A 16,226-nucleotide genomic window follows, 5' to 3' on the forward strand; every position below is an offset into this window, starting at 1 on the left:
TGACAGATGGTACGAACATTCGTTTTGATTAGCATTCTATAGGGTGAGTTTTTTATAGGAGGACGGTGTGAAAAACAAAAAAATAATGCGACGCGGGTCAATTTCGCGCTACGAAATTTTTCGTTATGGTTTCACGGTTCTTTCCATTCCAAGTTGCCTTCTTAACAAAAGGGCCAAGAGCAACCAAAGTTAAAGAAAAAAGTTGGTCGTTTCTTTGTGCTTTTTTCTGTTGTGTCTGTTTTGTATTTATTTTTTTCACCTGGTGGAAATCACACGCCTCAGTGGGCAAATTACAAAAAGCGTGGGCGAAGGATAAGCTCGCTCTATCGTTTGCATTTCAGAATAATGAAAATGCTTGACTCTTTGACATTTAATGCGCCTGGCAATTTAAGTCGCAGCTTGTTAAGCTCTTCGATTTCCGAAGACTTCGTCGGTTTATGACATTTTGTGGTGAGACGGGTTGAGTGGGTTATGGTTTCCGGGTATCCATCAAATCCCTCATCCAGCTATCAATCGCTCAATAAATCACTGACTTAATTTTAAATAAATTTTCGCCACAACCCATTTAATCGATAAGCCCGGCAGCCAGTAACGAGTAACCAGTATCCCCATGTCAGCGATAAGACGCTACAAATTCTCTATTCCCTCGATTCCGACAGCTTAACGCTTCAGTGCGGCGACAGCTAGAATCCCGACGCATATGCTTTTGTTTTTGCCAACCGGATGTAAATATGTAAATTCAATCCGGAGTGTTGCGCCAGCCAGATAGCAGCAAAAAAAACCCCACAGGTGGTCCTCGTTTATGGTAACAATAGAAAAACATGGAGAGCATTAGGTGAAAGCATAGCATGCGCAAAAAATACATAAGACAGTTTATAAATTATTTAGATTAAAACGCTTCTGCCATCCCTTCGCCCTGCATGTTTGCCAATGGCTTTGATGTTGGCCCTAAGAGAACGGAACTCGTGCTGAAATTAGCCACCAACTCAGACACCGGTTTTCGGGAACACCAGCTGCGCAATCCATGTAATCGACAAGCCAAATGGGTAAAGAAACAGAAACAGCAAATTTAAACCAAACTCAACGTGTATGTGAGTGCATACGAGGGTGTCAACAAGAGTTTTCCAGATCAACTGGGGCACACAAGTAATGAACAGTGGAACCGATTCACTGGGGTTAGGAGTAAAACAAAATAAATTTAAAATTACCATGCCGACAAAAAATTGTAGGTTAGTACCTATTTTAATCAAAACTTTTATGTTTTATTTAAAATAAATTAGAAAGCTAAACAAGAAATGGTTACCGTTGAATGTTTAAGTGTTTTCGTTGTTTAAGAAGAGTATTTGCTTATAAATATTTACAAAGTCAACCTCGCAAACTAAATTGTATTCCAGAAACACCAAACAAGCCCATTATGGACGCTTTAAAAATTTATGCAACAAGCATTTTTAAAATGTTGAAAAATAAATTGATTGGGGCTCAGCTGAGACACAATAAATTGCGTTCCAAGAAAATTAAAAAAAAAAGCTGTTAGGCTGTTCGAAAAAAAAGGATGTGGCATCACTAAATTCATTTAATAAAGCAAAGTATAGCAAGAGACACTTTTAAATATTAAGTAAGGAATGGAATCAGATTGTTTTTCCTAATGGGTCTGATATTAATATAAAAGTATTTCAAATTTGATAAGTTCCATTAAATTAGCTTTACTTGCAATATTTACTTGTCATTTGATTCACCTATTTGGTCCCTGCCATCATATTTGATTAGTTTCATGGAATCCATCGTTCTCAGCTGCTCAAATTGCCTAGCGCGCACTTCGATTGATTTGGATGATAAATTAGTTTGCGCCGGGGATACACTCAAATGTGGATGATGAATTCATTTAGCTCGTGGGCAAATCAATCAATCAAAGGTCCCAAATTTTGACGCGCCTATAATGTTGACATTGCCTAGGCTTTTAGCTTACAAAGAGGAGTGCACATGTTGCCCTTTTCCCAGTTGAATTTTCGTTAACATCGATATACTGGTAGCTCAATTTTTCCAATAGGCTTAAGCAGGCTTTCGGTTTTTGCTTAGAGTCGTTTACTAGGCAATTATCTATTGCTGACAGACTCTTTTTTTAATTTAAGCCTTGTTTAATGGGCCATATCTGATATTGGACCAGCATATTTCTGCTAATGAGTTCTTGTGCCATTTCACTGGCACTTTGATTGAATTACATTGAGTCATGTTTCGTATGTGGGTGTTCTTCTTTGGGCCTTTTTGCATGGTTTTGATTGGCCAACTTAATGGCTTTGTAATGATACCACACTGATTGGCCTTCGGGGACAGGGCTAAAATAATTTGTTGTCCGATCAATGTCCAGAGATAGGACAGAGGTCTGAACCCTCCCCCAATCAGATTTTGGGCCATTTGTCAAGGAGGCTTATTGAGGTTACGGTGTATCGATTTGACATTACATTTAGCAATGGTCTGAACTTGAAGCTTGCCATTAGTAACGTTAAAACAATACTATAACCACTTTAAATCCGATTTTGAGGGAGCTTAAAAACCTAAAAAATGCTAAGCCCAGATAGTCCAATATTGGCAATGTAAATTAGCATACTTAAAGGAAGTGCCCGCAGTCCTATTATTTCCACCAGACCGCCTGCCGTTTTATGCAAATCTGCTAACAGACAAAATAATAATAAGCTGCCGTGAAGTCAGGAGAAAGTTTTTCGATTTCGTGCGTAAATTATAAACACAAATATCCTCGGGAACGTTTGCCCGAAATTATGAGAACTTAGCCGCAAAGTTTTCAAGCGAGACGGACGGTACATAAATCAAACATTCAGATTGGAGCAGTCTGGAGCTCAATTATGCAAATTTATGCTAAAGCAAAACCACAAAACGCAATAAATATAAGCAGCCAAATAAAAAGACCAATGTCGCATGTGCGTTTGTGTGAGTGTGAATCGAATTAATACCAACCAGCGAAGTGAAAGCGATCCCAGCTCACGCAAATCGCTTGCAAAATGAAGAGCGACTGGCACACTCGGCGTATACGTAATGAGTGCAGACGTATGCGCAATTTTATGAATAATTGACAGCTGAACTTTAACAGCTGTCTGTGGCTCTTAAAAAAAGCCAGTTACTCAGGCAAACTGAGGGCCTCAATGGCAGCCTTCTTTGGACGGCCATCAAAGGTCCGCGGTAATTTACATGTACCAAAAAACATTGGCGTAAAAAGGGGGTGGCGAGTGCGGTAATGGCAAACAGCTGCAGCTGCTCATCATCATCATTATTTTAAATAAACATTACTCCTGGCTTTATAACCATTTATCACATTTGCAGATTTATGTCCTGCCATTTGGCCATGCACACAAAAAAGGGCAAAGAAATCAGTGCTCGAGTAAATTAGCCTCTTCAGAACGAAGAGGGAATGTCCTTAAAAAAAAGCGCTTTCAAAATGGAAATGCATGCATCCTTGGAAGACGAGTATAATTTATGTTTTTAAAAAGTTAATAGACTTAAAGTATAATTAATAAGTCGATTGATTAAATATGTTTTATAAGTAATAGTAACTATCTACACTATTCCATTCTACAAAATCAATTTTAAATTTTGTTAGATATTTATTATTTATTATTTACTACATTCGAACTACTAACTTAATAAATTAAAGTTTAATTTACAATTTCTTACACTATCCAAAAACAATTCAACGTTTTTATGGATTTGTATACATATTTATTTAATTTGTTGTCAAGTCATTTGAAATGTATAATAAAATAAAAGACCCCAAATCAATAGGTTATTTATGACAAGCGACAAAAAAATACACAATTTTAAGGCAATCTTTTCATAATATATATTTTTTGCAAGCTCTCAGAAAAGGATACTTTACATCCAACTATTAAATGGATCCCAAACCCAGAGTATTATAAACCGCGGCACGTCTAACGACCGCAAGTAGCGGCTACAAAAAGCAGGAAATCATAGCAAGTCGCTTAGCTAAAAAACGCGCACCGTCGTTTCGAGGATTTTTCAATCTCAGCTGCGTTTTCGAGTCCTTCACACGGCATACATATATATTGATTTTCGCTATTTTTTCACCCGCCTTCCGCTTTTTTTTTGCATGTACGAGTATGTGCATGTATACATTTCAGGCGAGGCTGTCCGCTTTTAATGGTAATTGGTGCCTGCATAACCATTAAAGGGTTTTATGCGAATGACGTGGACGTTTCGTTTGTGGTGTGTATTTGAGAGAAGTAGGCACTAATTTTTGGTACGTGCCAAAGACTAGGCAGTTTATAAATGCGGGTAAGCTGGGCTTATGTTTGGATGGTCACGAAATGTTGTTGATTGATACTTTTAAAGCTGCGAAATATCAACAACTGTGTGCTACTAGAATATTTAAAGCCGAGAACAAGTCTAAATGGGTGCAAAGCTTAAAGATTTGACTAAACAAAATTGAAGGGTTTTAGTGATTTTATATTGCTTAATGAAATAGACTTAAGTTTCATTGAAATGAAAGCCTGCACTTCTCCACTTAAATATAAATAAAAGGAGTACAATGTCCTCTTGTTCTTCGGTATTACCTTGCATAAAAACAATTTATTTCTGTCCGGCGGAGAAATGGATTCCAATGAAACTTTATCCGGCAGACAGATTCTCCTGCTGCCACCTGGCCATCGCCACGTGTCAGTTCCAGGCTGTCAACTTTTATTGTTGCAGAAACGAATACGATTTCTTGTTGGGGCGTCATTGGTTTTTTTTCCAAGAAAAGTTGCCGGCTAACCGAGAACGGCCAACAAAGCACGGCCAACAGTTGGCCATTTTGTCTGGCCAAGATTTATGCTCGATTGCTCAAGTTTTATGAGTTACGCAGTTGCACTTTAGCTTAAAAAGAGAAACAAAAGTTCGAAGGATGGGGTTTCTTGTCGGAATTGAAATCGCTCATCTTCAGGCCTGCATCGTGCTGCTTTTTCATTATGAGTTAAGCGAAGTTTTTACGACTCTCCCTTTTTGCCTGAGACAGATTAAGCGGCTTTTCTACGTCGGGCATAAACGGGGGTTTAAGCCAGCTTTCTTACACTTACAGCCAAAAGGTTAAAGTGCAACAATTTCCCTGAAATCCAACGGGTCAACTTGTGCGGACGTTACGCAAATGGAGATTTACATTTGTCAGCAATTTTTGTTCTTGCCTTCGCCATTTGGAAAAATGTTATTAGATGACTCTTCACTTCCCGTGGCATTTGTCAACAGGAAACGGATATGGCAAAGCTTGTCTAATAAATTCTTTGATGTATTTGCGCTGACGTTTCCCCGGGAGTGAATCGAGCTCGAAGCAAGAAGGATGTCGTACCTAATTTATGCCACTGCCAAACGCATTCCCCGCTCCCAAACGAATCATAAACTTGACTCAATGCCGTCATCAACAATTACGAATGTATCCCAGCCAAAAAAAAAAAAAAAACAAAAAAGGACATCCATTACGAAGGTCGCAAAAAGAAAAATGAAACGTTGCCTACTTGGCGGCGCTCTGAAAATTTCCACTGTTGGCTAAGCAAATATTTGACCCATCGAAACTTATACGTGTCTGCAAGGAATGGGCAAACAAACGAAAACACAGCTCAAACAATCTATGCCATATCAAATGTTGTCCGAAAGCCGACAACACGAAGAGCTAAGAAAGTAACCAAATTTGGAGAAAATCCCAAGACTTTGCTGTGTTAACACGACACCCTGCAACATGGGTCATTTTGTGGCTCGACTGTGTGCTTTGGGTGTAAAAAAAAAAACAACTTTAAGAATTTATCTTCGAAAAGAAAGCAGACTCTTTCCTTTCGTATAAATATGGTAATCCCTTGCATAGCTAAATAAGCTATAAAACTTTTTTAATTTAAGTCAAAGGGGGAAGTACTTAAACTTTTGCTTAAAAGGAGAACTGACTGCTTATTAAATAAAATGTTTTTGATTTTGGTAAAGTTTTATGTTTTTTCGGAAGAAAAAATACAAGCTTAGCTTTCTTTACCGAAATACTTTGTATTTCTTAATGAATTGCAATACAAAACAGCAATATCTTGAATGCTAGCAATCCTAAAAGAGGAAAAAAAACAAATCTAGTAACTGCTGTGAAATATTCCATCTGCCACCTTTGTCATTCCCCGATCACACATTCATTTGGCTTGCCTCAATTTACCGACCAGTTACACCTTTTAGGAAAAGTAAAAAATTGAAAAAATTTCATGCGGAAAGGAGTGGAGAACAGCGTCAAAAAAGAACGAGGTAAGACCGATTCGCGATGCAGGCTCACCATGCGATGCCCGACTTCCGGTGCAGGAACAACTGCCAACACAAGGAGTGCCAACGACACGCTCCTCTGGGGATAATCGACCAGCACACTCAGTGCAAGTGTTTGGGCGAGGTGAACGCCTCCTCGATTTTCCTGGAGAATGTCCTCGATCTGGCCAACACTTTGGCCCAGGTGATGATCATTTGCGGATTGCACGAGTGCAAGGCAAAGTCCACGGTGGACATCATCTCGTATGCCTTCCTGCACTACGACCAGGTGTGCTATTGCATTGACACCACGCCGAAGAAGAGGCTGAGGAAGGAGGATCTCTTCCACGAACTGGGCAAGAAGTCGCTGATGAACAAGGTGGAGGCGCACCTGGCCTACGCGATCATCAAGCGGGGATTCAAGGCCTTCTACTACGAGCCGAAACAGGATTTGACATACGATGAACAGGGCAGGCCGTCGTACAACGATGAGTGCGTTTGGGTGCATGCGGCAAGGAAAACCGCTGAATCCTATGCCCGATTCGATGGACTCTCCTGCAGCGATCAGTTGGCATACGAGGCCAAGATCAAGGTGGCCTTCAAGAAGTTCTACGATCGAATGCAGACGCGCAAGCGGCAACCGGAGGGCGATGACTGCAACTGCTGTTTCTGCGCCAAGAAGCGCGGCCATCTGGTCTACGCCAAGGAGCCGGTGCCCTGTTCCTCCACCAAGAAGAAGGCACCGAAGCACGTCTGCCCCTACTGCTGCAAGAAGAAGCAGAAGCAGCAGTACACGCATCCTGCCCGCCAGCCGGCCAAGTGCCCCAAGTGCCACAAGTCGAGGAAGTTCTGCTGCTGCACCAAGATGGACTTCAACCTGCAGTGGGTGAGGAGCATCTGGGAGCGACCGGACTTCAACCAGTACTACAAGAACGAGATCGCCGAGATCGAGGACCGCCTGGTCAAGGGCACCTGCTGGCTGCCGCCGGAGCCTGAGGAGAAGCTGGGCGACGACTTCGAGGGCGAGGGCGAGGAGGAGCACGGCCAGGAGATGTCACCAGAAGCTCTGTTGGCCCTTGGCGGCAAGGAGGTGCCCAAGGAGCCGGAGGTGGAGATAGAAGTCGAAGGATCGCCGTTGGCCACCAAGCAGCCATCCGTCACCGAACCGGAGGCGGAGGGAGAGGCCTAACTTTGAAAAATATTCTGCCAATCGGCACTCAACAGCTGTCTAAATTTCAGTCAGTTTTCCAAATTCTCAGTGCCATTCGATTGGATAAATAATAATAAATAATATTAATAATAATAATAATACTAATAATAATAATAATAATAATACTAATAATAATAATAATAATAAATACTTAATAAATTTGTATGTTTTCATAGAATTTGGTAGTGTCCAACTTGCTACAAAGAATCACCAAGCTACTAATTAAAATGGGAAGCCATAAGGTTATTTAAAATGTCGTTTGAACAGCTTAGTTTGAATACATCATTTGGTAAAATGTAACCTTGTTACTTTAAATTTACTTGAAGAGGCTTGAGCTTATACGATCTGAAATAAAGTTAACTAAGAGCTTTACAATTTGAAATTACATTTTGAACCCCATCACGTTTTCTTATTAAGTTTTCTTATAAAAACTCTAAGCCATATTTTTTTTTCAAAGCCTGATCCCCAGAAAACGTTATAATTTCCTAATTAGCTGGCGTAATTGGTCGCAATAAGAGGACGTGTGCAGCTAAGCGAATCAGCTACCCAATGTTAAGGCGGTAAATCGAGTTAGCCCTTACTTGCCACACCCAACTTGGGCAAACGTGGCCGCATCCGTTTTTGCCAACACACCCACACTCTTGGCCACTTGCAAACTGGCTGAAGAGCTGTGAACTGTCTCGGTGTCTGCGTCTACTCTGGCCGAAAGTGGCATGCAACAGTAATGGAAAATACATTTAATCTGGCTTATGCTGCAGCTCTTTCCGATGATAACTTGGGTGCACTTCATCTCAGCACTTAGGGCTTGCCACCCCAAAATACCACCCACCCCCACTGCCTGCAGGAAAAGTGGAAATGTGGAAAAACCCTAAGGCGAACCATCTCTCACCTGAAGTAAAGTGAAAAATACTGAAATGTTGACCAACGGTGCGACGGCTGCCTTGAACTTCTCCGGAAAAACTTTTCGCATTGCAAATGCGTGAAAACTTTCCCTTTGTTTACGTGAACTTCACTCAATTTTCACTCTCGAACCAAGCGATTCCACACATTTTTGGCCAATAATGTCGGCACTGTGCCTGGCGAAAAAGTTTTCCATTTTCCATTTTGATTTGTAACCAAATGCGAATTGTAATCAAGTGGGTTAGAGCCATTGGAAAACCGCAGGAAAACAACGAAATAAAGCCAATAGAAATTTACACCTGCCGACCGCAGCAAATTGCAAATAAATTTAAATATGCTTTGTGGTCCAGGTCAGTTCATAAATAATTGGAGGGTAATTATATTCCCCGTTTTAGGCAATCGAGCTTTGAATCTGTTGTTAAATTATTCAGCAGACCGAATCGAAATACCAATTCAATTAACCAGACTTGAAGAGCAGAAACAAAAATGTTGCCCAAGTCTTAAGGACATTAAGTTTAATGGATATTTGCCTAATGAAATTCAAATGGAGTACGAATGGTAAGTCTAGAAAATGAATTTCCAGACCTTGTTATGAAATGTGGCAATAACCGTAAGACCAATTGCAATGTAATCAAAAGGCTTTCTAACTAATTACAAGTTCCGTCATAAGGTGCGAGTGTCAAGTGTCAGACGAAGTTTTTCCCCCAAGAAACTTAATTAAGGTAGGGCGAAATTTTATTTTGCATTAGTTTGTGTCACAAGCGAAGCCAGGTTAATTTCTCACACATGCCACAAACTGTTCAGGCGAAAGGCAAATGTTATGCATACTTTGCACTTGAGTGAAAATTGTGAAAATGCCTGGAAAACTCGCGCAAATGTGCTTTGCACACACGCCTTTCCCTTTCCTCTTCAAGCAAATCAATTTGGGGGAAATTGCGGCTGGTGAGCAAATACAAAATATTGAAATCGCAGGCAAACTCGACCCTGCATTTCGGACGTGCTTGTGCCATTTCCCAGCCAACAGCTACAGAGATACACCTCGGATTGCATTTGCCAGTTAAATTGGATATGCAAAACTGAAATGGCCTAAGACATCGGGGCTAAAGAGCCACAGAAATGCGCAAGTCACAAGTGGATTTTCGCCGGAAAAGCTCTTCAGTCGTCTGCATCTGTGGTTATCTTTTCCATCCCTTCACTTAGTCCTCTGTGGTCCTCAGATTTCCATTTGTGCCACTGTATATGTGCTTTCTATCTGGAAATTGGATTTTATGTATTGTGCATTTCCCATTTCGAGTAATATCTTGGCCTGGCATTGGCCATAAATGCACAAGTATGCTAAGCAGTTTGCAACTCAGCTGCTTTGGGATTTTCAAATAAAGCTAACCATTCAACATCCAGCGGAAGGAAAGAGTATAATAAATTTAACTTGAGGAATCAATAGTGTGCAAATAATTCTGACTCTTTTCAAGAGCTCTCAAGTTCAAGAACTTATTTCTATTTTGACCCTTTCTTAGCAGAAAAATCAATAAAGCAATTTCTATTTACCCATTTCTGGCCACCTTTTGCCCCAAGACGACACTTTTGTTAATGAAAAACTGGTGTTTTTCGCCTAGCTCAATGGTTCTATTTATATAGCCGACGTGGCGTATGAGTAACGTAGAAAAAGCCCCATTGCCACCAAATGTCCTGGTCCGAGGTGTTCCCTACATTCTCCTCCTGCCTTTGCATATTACACGGGTAGATTTTCTGCGTTTCTGCCTTGGCTTGGCAAACTTTTAGTGCGCAGCAAATAAATAATAAATGAGGCAACAATGAAGGCCCGGCCATGGAAGAAAAACACTTTTACTCGGCTGACTGGCCCGTAAAAATTGACAAGATATAAAACAAATATTTCTGTATAAAGGCGAGAGTAAAAAAGTCTTGGATCGTAAAATAATATGGCGTAATAAAAAAAAAGAAAACTCTAAAGGAAATGTTTTTAGTTATGACTCGAGGCGTCTGCGTCTGGTGCGAAAAGACTTTAAGGCGGGACAGAAACCATAAACGTTTTTATGAACAAATTGATAATCTGCGGCAGCCGTGTTAAAGCTCGCATTTAACGAGTAAAAATCAATTGCAATCGATTGAAGCGAAGGACTTCGTATAACTTAAAATCGTGTCCTTTGGCAACTGAAACTTTTCCCTTGCAAAATGTGTCCCACATAATTGTCGTATCAAAATGAAATGCAATCTTCAACCACAGACTTTTTAATGACCTTTCCACATCGCCACAACCCATTTCGCTGCCACACACAACTCGATGATGGCCATTTGTTGGTAGTTGGATTATATTCGGTAAGCCAGTTGACAGTTTACCGAGTTAATGGGGACAAAGTGTGGATTGATCGCTGTCTGTCGGCAACGCGGCGTATACGTGACCCAGTACATCCGACTGGCGTCCATGGAACCTCTCAATTTGCATACGCACATCTACTAAATATTCATAGATTTGCATATCAGTGGCCGAGTTGGCAAACTTTAGAGGTACGATATAAATCTTGGCAATCGAGCATAATTAAACTGTCAGCATAATTAAAATTTATCGCACATATTGCATCCATAGCTTCTTCGGACTTCAAACCTTTCGACGCACGTATTTATGGCCATTGTAAATTACCAGCAAAATTGCTCTGTCCAGGCCAATGTTTTTAAACATATTTTGTTCGCATTTTGTTTCACCTTCTTTCGAGGATTTATACTGCCATTATTCATGCCAGTAGCCGCAAACTTGCAAAGGCAATAACAATAAATACTTCCTTTTTTCAACAGGGCTTTAGCCCTATCATCTATACCACAACATTCTTCAACACCCTCAATTTGGAAGCCAATTAATTGGATTTAAAGAGTTATTGATTTTCCTCCTCTGTGATATGACGTTTAAAATGTAAATTTTCCTTCTTTGAAATCAAATTAAATTTAATAGACATTTTTATTAACTACATACCACAACATTCTTCGACACTCTATTTTAAAGCCAATTAATTGTATTTAAAGAGTTATTGATTTTCTCCTGTTTTGTGGTAAGTCTTTTAAAATTAAAATTTTTCTGGTGTGTTATCAAGTTAAATTGAGCCTATTAAGCTATTCGTTAAGTTTTCATGAAATTAAAAATTTAAAAATTTATCAAGCATTAAGTAAAAATGCCATAAAAAAAAAAATATTATACGTTTATTGTTTCCCCTTTCTTAAATTTAATTTTACCCTTCTTGTTACAATTAAAATCCGCTGCAAATACCCCATTAAAAATTAACCCTAGCTCGAATTTCGCATCCCCTAGCTTACTTATAACCCATTAGAGACCACGCAAAATGCTGGGCTAAGAATTAATTAGGAAACAAAAGAAGGGGCCGAAAGTTGCTAATAAAATTATTCAGAGACTTTCAGGTTCAAGTCCGTGGCAGCCCATTTGGTCTAAATGCTTTCCGAGAACAAGTTAGTGCTCTAACGGGAGTCTAGTTGGCTGCAACTTTTGAATGCCAAGCGATGTTGGCCATAATGCGCGGCGTAATCACGTTTTAGCTTTTGCCTGAGCGCTCTGTTGATTTTGGACTTTTCGCCCAGCGCGGTTTTGCTTTTATGGAAATTCCATTCTGTGCCAGCTGCAGTTGGAGCGATCACGTAAGTGGAAATGGCCAAGTCCACGGAATGTTTTGTAAGCCAATATGTCCGTCAGCTGGCTCACTGCTTGCACACTGGCTGCAACGTTTGCCGTTGCCTTGTATTTTTGTGTGCCAGCTATTTGCATGTGGGGCACGCTCCAGCGAATGCCAGCCAGTATGCTACGTTTTGTTTGCCATTTGTTGCCGCTTAAGTCACCGCACAACGTTCAGATGGGAAAAACGAGGCAACTCCCCAGCCAACTGCCACGATTTTGGGCCGCCTTCAAACACATTAGCTAAGAGCGAATCAAATATTGCATAATTTATACCGTAGGACTGGACTTGAGTACGCTCGTAAAACTAATTGAATTATTCGCTTAATATTTATGATACTCTCGGCGACGCGACTAAATGAATATTTAAACGGGAGAAAATGGAAGTTGACGAGCATAACACATGTTAATCAAATAAAAGAAGCTGACAAGGATAGTTGAAAATCTATGTAACGAAATGTTCTTAAAAAGTACGAAGCAATTTTAGCTGTTTTTAAATTTGAACTTTTTATTATAAGAAATAAGTGTTGCTTTTCCATAAAAATAGTGTCAAATTGGATTGACATCCTTTCCCTTCACAGTCTTCATTAAAAAAGTGTCCATCAACTCGCCGTCGAATGTCGCCAGTGAAGGTGAAACAATGCAACAATCGGAAATAATGAATGCCTTCTTGATGAAAAGGAAAAGGAAGTCACGCAAAACCCTTTCAAGCTGTCACTGAGCTCTGGTTTTCAGAGTGCTTTCCGGCAGCTTCGGCTTCCTGCCTGGCGGTGACACATTTATTAACTGCCCCGGGATCCTCCGGCTGGGCAGCTGACCAAAAAAATTACGACCAACTCACAATGCCACGAAATACCAGGCAACCCACGCTCGTTATCGTTCGTCACAAAGCCAGAATGCCACGGAGCACAAAAGCGAGCCGCAATAAATAAACCCAGTGGCACCCACAACGAAACCCAAACCCTAACCCAAAGCAACCCAATGCCAAAACCAACTCCTAAACCCAGGAGCCAAAGTTAAGTAAAGCAGCGAGCGGGTTAAAAAGCGCGGTGAAAATGCAGCGACTTTCTTTTCTGCGGGAAATTGCAGCATAAAATATGTTGTCACTGACAGGAAAGCTAAATTATTACACTGCCCAGCAAAGTTGGTTTTCCAGGAGAGGTTGCAAAAGGGAAATTGCGACAAATTGGGCAAGGTTTATCATTGCAAATGGTGTTGGCGGAATTGTATTTTCCAAGCAATGATTATTAAGGAAGTTAGGAAGAAGTACGGAACTAAGATATAGAGATAGTTAATGCTTAATGTGGGCAATTATTTTCAAGGCTATTCGATTATTATATTATTGCTTCGAAACATCTGGAATAAATAACATGTCTATATTATTTTCGCCACAATTTTAACGAAACCTTTCCTTATTTTCTAAATGTTTTAAGTGTTGCTCTGGAGTTTTTATGAAATCTATGTCCACTTTGTGGTTGACAAGTTCGTGATTTCTCAAAAGCGTAAATGGATTTTCTCAGACATTTTGTAAAGGACATTTACTGTAACTGACGTACTGTGGGTAAAAGGAATTGAGGAAATTCGTTCTATCATCAGGAAAAGCATTAAGCTGTCAAAGTGTCGGGTGCAAGGAAATTAGAAATTCTATAGGTATGGATTTTCGTTGCATTAAAATTGGTTAAACCAATAAATCGTTATTAAAAGGTAAATGGAGCGTCCGCACAAATTAGTATAATGAAATAATTTTGCATGTTCATGAAATGGCTGTGCGACAGGCGGCAATTAATGACCAATTGAGTACTGACTATTCGTGGCCCACAGCCATAATGTCGCAAATTAAGTTGGCAAAACACTTGTTCGCCAGTTTATTGCCAAGGCTTGAGTTAATTACGTATTTGGTTTGGGGTCTCGCAGTGCATACATCAAATGTATAATTAAATTATATCTTGAATCCTGACGGAATCAGACGTATTTCAAATACCACAAATTAACGGCGGCCTTAGGCGTTAATTAAATAATGTAAAAAATATTGTTAAAACCAGTGAAAATTCCATCACGAACAAACGTGGGGAAAACCCAACCTGCCAAATGTAATTTAAAAATTTTCCATTTACATAAACTTTAAATGGGAAGCCAAAGATTTTCATCGCTGGCCACCACAACACGCAAATGAAAAATCCGTAAAATTGCCAAAGAAGTGGAAAAAAGAAATAAACAAAAAAGTGCGCATTAATTATGCAACTCACCTGGCAACAGAAATAGTGAAAATAAATAAAAGCCAAATTTAATTAAATGAAAAGAAAAATAACAAATGCTTGCGCTGGAATGCAACGAAAAATAGCGTATATTTAATTATTGGATTTAAAGGCGGAGTGGTGCGATAAATAACCGAGAGCAGGAGAAATGCCAGAAAGGAAACATTATTTCTGGCCCCAAGGGAAAGGCCGAGAAGGTCAATCTGTGAACGGAAGTTGGGCCAAACAAAAAAAACCAAAGAACCCAAACAAAATCGCGTATACGTCAGGTGGTCCTTTAATGAGCCAACAATATGGGAGAGACGTGTGTTCGATTACTTACCGCTCCGCTTGACGATGGGATTGGCCATGTGTCCATACAAACGGCTCAAATCGATGGCCATCGTGCTGGTGGCGGCCTGCAGGAGCAGCAGGCTGACGGCGAATGTTGGCCACATGCCGAGATGGCGATGCTGCTGACGGGTTTGCCGATGATGGTCCATGGCCATGGACTTTTCCAGCTGGATGGCGTAACTTGTAAAGTATCGAAATTAAAACACTCGGCCTGGTGCTGAAAGTTTTTCACACGCGCACGCACACGTTTTCCACTTTTATCCGAGTGTTTTGTTCAAGTTTTCTAGTTTCTTTTTCAGAAGCAGTTTCCCGGGCAACTTTTTCCACGTGCGCCGCCTGCCCTTTGATTCAATTATCGTTGGCACTTCAGCCACTGCAGCGGGTTTTCCCGCTCCTCCTTCGTTTGTCCTTCAATACGCTAATCGCCTAATGGAGTTATACGAACCAGAAATTAGCTGCGACTCCTTCCCGATTCCCTAGTTATCGTTTCTATATAGTTTCCTTATCGTTTCGTTTACTATACTGTTCTACGGTCTACATACAAGCATTAACTCGTTTTGTTGTTTTTCGGTTTGGTTTGTTTCGTTTTCGTTTGTTTCTTTGTATTTTCGTTTCGTTGAAATTAAATTTGAAAATAATTTTGCAGGCAAACAAATATTTATATGTGTGTATATAGATATATGTTTTTAGTCGACTTTTTACATTTTTCTACACTGCAACGAGAAGAGAAAAAGCAGAAAAGTTAGTTGGGAGTTTTTAATTAGAAATTATTTATGCTGTTGCATGCTGAACCAACGAATTTCCAACTGTCGCATTTGGGTAATATTATTTTTAATTTGTACAAAAGTGTGGAAAACATTTTCATAGTTAAATCCCTACAAAATGTGTTTAAATAGCTACATCATGTAAAATTAGTTTTATTCCAAATAAATTTTAAAACTTAACTTGAGCACCGTTTTCTGAAGCCAAAACATGCTATTTTAATTAGAAAGCAATGTTTAATTTAATTTTAAATTAATATTTTGGTTCCCATAATTTATGGGCGCCCTTCGGGATCTCTTTTTAGAAACGAAAATTTAATTGTCCAAGGGAAGCCAAGAAGCTGACGCCAATCGCGCTGTGGATTATCCTGGGATGTCTCCAGGAGGCTGTTTATTTGCCAAAGCAACTTTAGAACCAGTCACCTAATCAGCTTAACGAACTTTAACTTTTCCTCGCTCATATTCCCCTGGTTGTTTTATTTTTGGGAGCAGGGCCAGTAAAAGTCCACCTCACCCGGGGATAGAAAGTTGAACAACCCTTTTTCGTATAATTTTTAGATGGATTTCCAGCACTCACACACTCGAGCGACTCTTAATGACTCTCTCGAGCACCCAAAACACATACGACGCGTGCAACCAAAAAGCAGCAGCAGAAAAAAAAGGAAAGCTAAAAAAAGGCCAGACATAGACGAACCTTTAATTATAGCCAAGTTAACCCTTCCGTTTTTGCTCTTTTCTTTGTGTAAGCAAAAGTTGGAGAAGTGAAAAAGTGTTGTAACTTTCTTGTATACTTTTTGGGGCAATCAAAAATG

General features: G+C 39.9%; 2 protein-coding genes across 2 annotated transcripts in view; one reads left to right on the forward strand and one right to left on the reverse strand.

The window, feature by feature from the left end:
* LOC108101102 (IDLSRF-like peptide) overlaps positions 1 to 15,284 on the reverse strand; it is a 35,214-nt gene extending 19,930 nt beyond the window's left edge. The window contains exon 1 of the mRNA XM_017205312.2: positions 14,643 to 15,284. Coding sequence (XP_017060801.1) covers positions 14,643 to 14,808 — 166 coding nt within the window. The 5' untranslated portion in view covers positions 14,809 to 15,284. The remainder of the gene's footprint in view (positions 1 to 14,642) is intronic.
* LOC108101100 lies at positions 6,146 to 7,629 on the forward strand. The gene has a single exon (XM_017205311.2). It carries the CDS (start codon positions 6,287 to 6,289, stop codon positions 7,451 to 7,453), a length of 1,167 nt encoding a protein of 388 aa, XP_017060800.1. The 5' UTR covers positions 6,146 to 6,286; the 3' UTR covers positions 7,454 to 7,629.
* Positions 15,285 to 16,226: the final 942 nt, after the last annotated feature.

The sequence above is a fragment of the Drosophila ficusphila genome, unplaced genomic scaffold (genome assembly GCF_018152265.1).
Source record: "Drosophila ficusphila isolate 14025-0441.05 unplaced genomic scaffold, ASM1815226v1 contig_791, whole genome shotgun sequence".
NCBI classification, from domain to species: domain Eukaryota; kingdom Metazoa; phylum Arthropoda; class Insecta; order Diptera; family Drosophilidae; genus Drosophila; species Drosophila ficusphila.

Bases quoted from the DNA above. Each gene is read 5' to 3' on its own strand.
- LOC108101100 (XM_017205311.2), top strand. From the start codon at position 6,287: ATGCAGGCTCACCATGCGATGCCCGACTTCCGGTGCAGGAACAACTGC.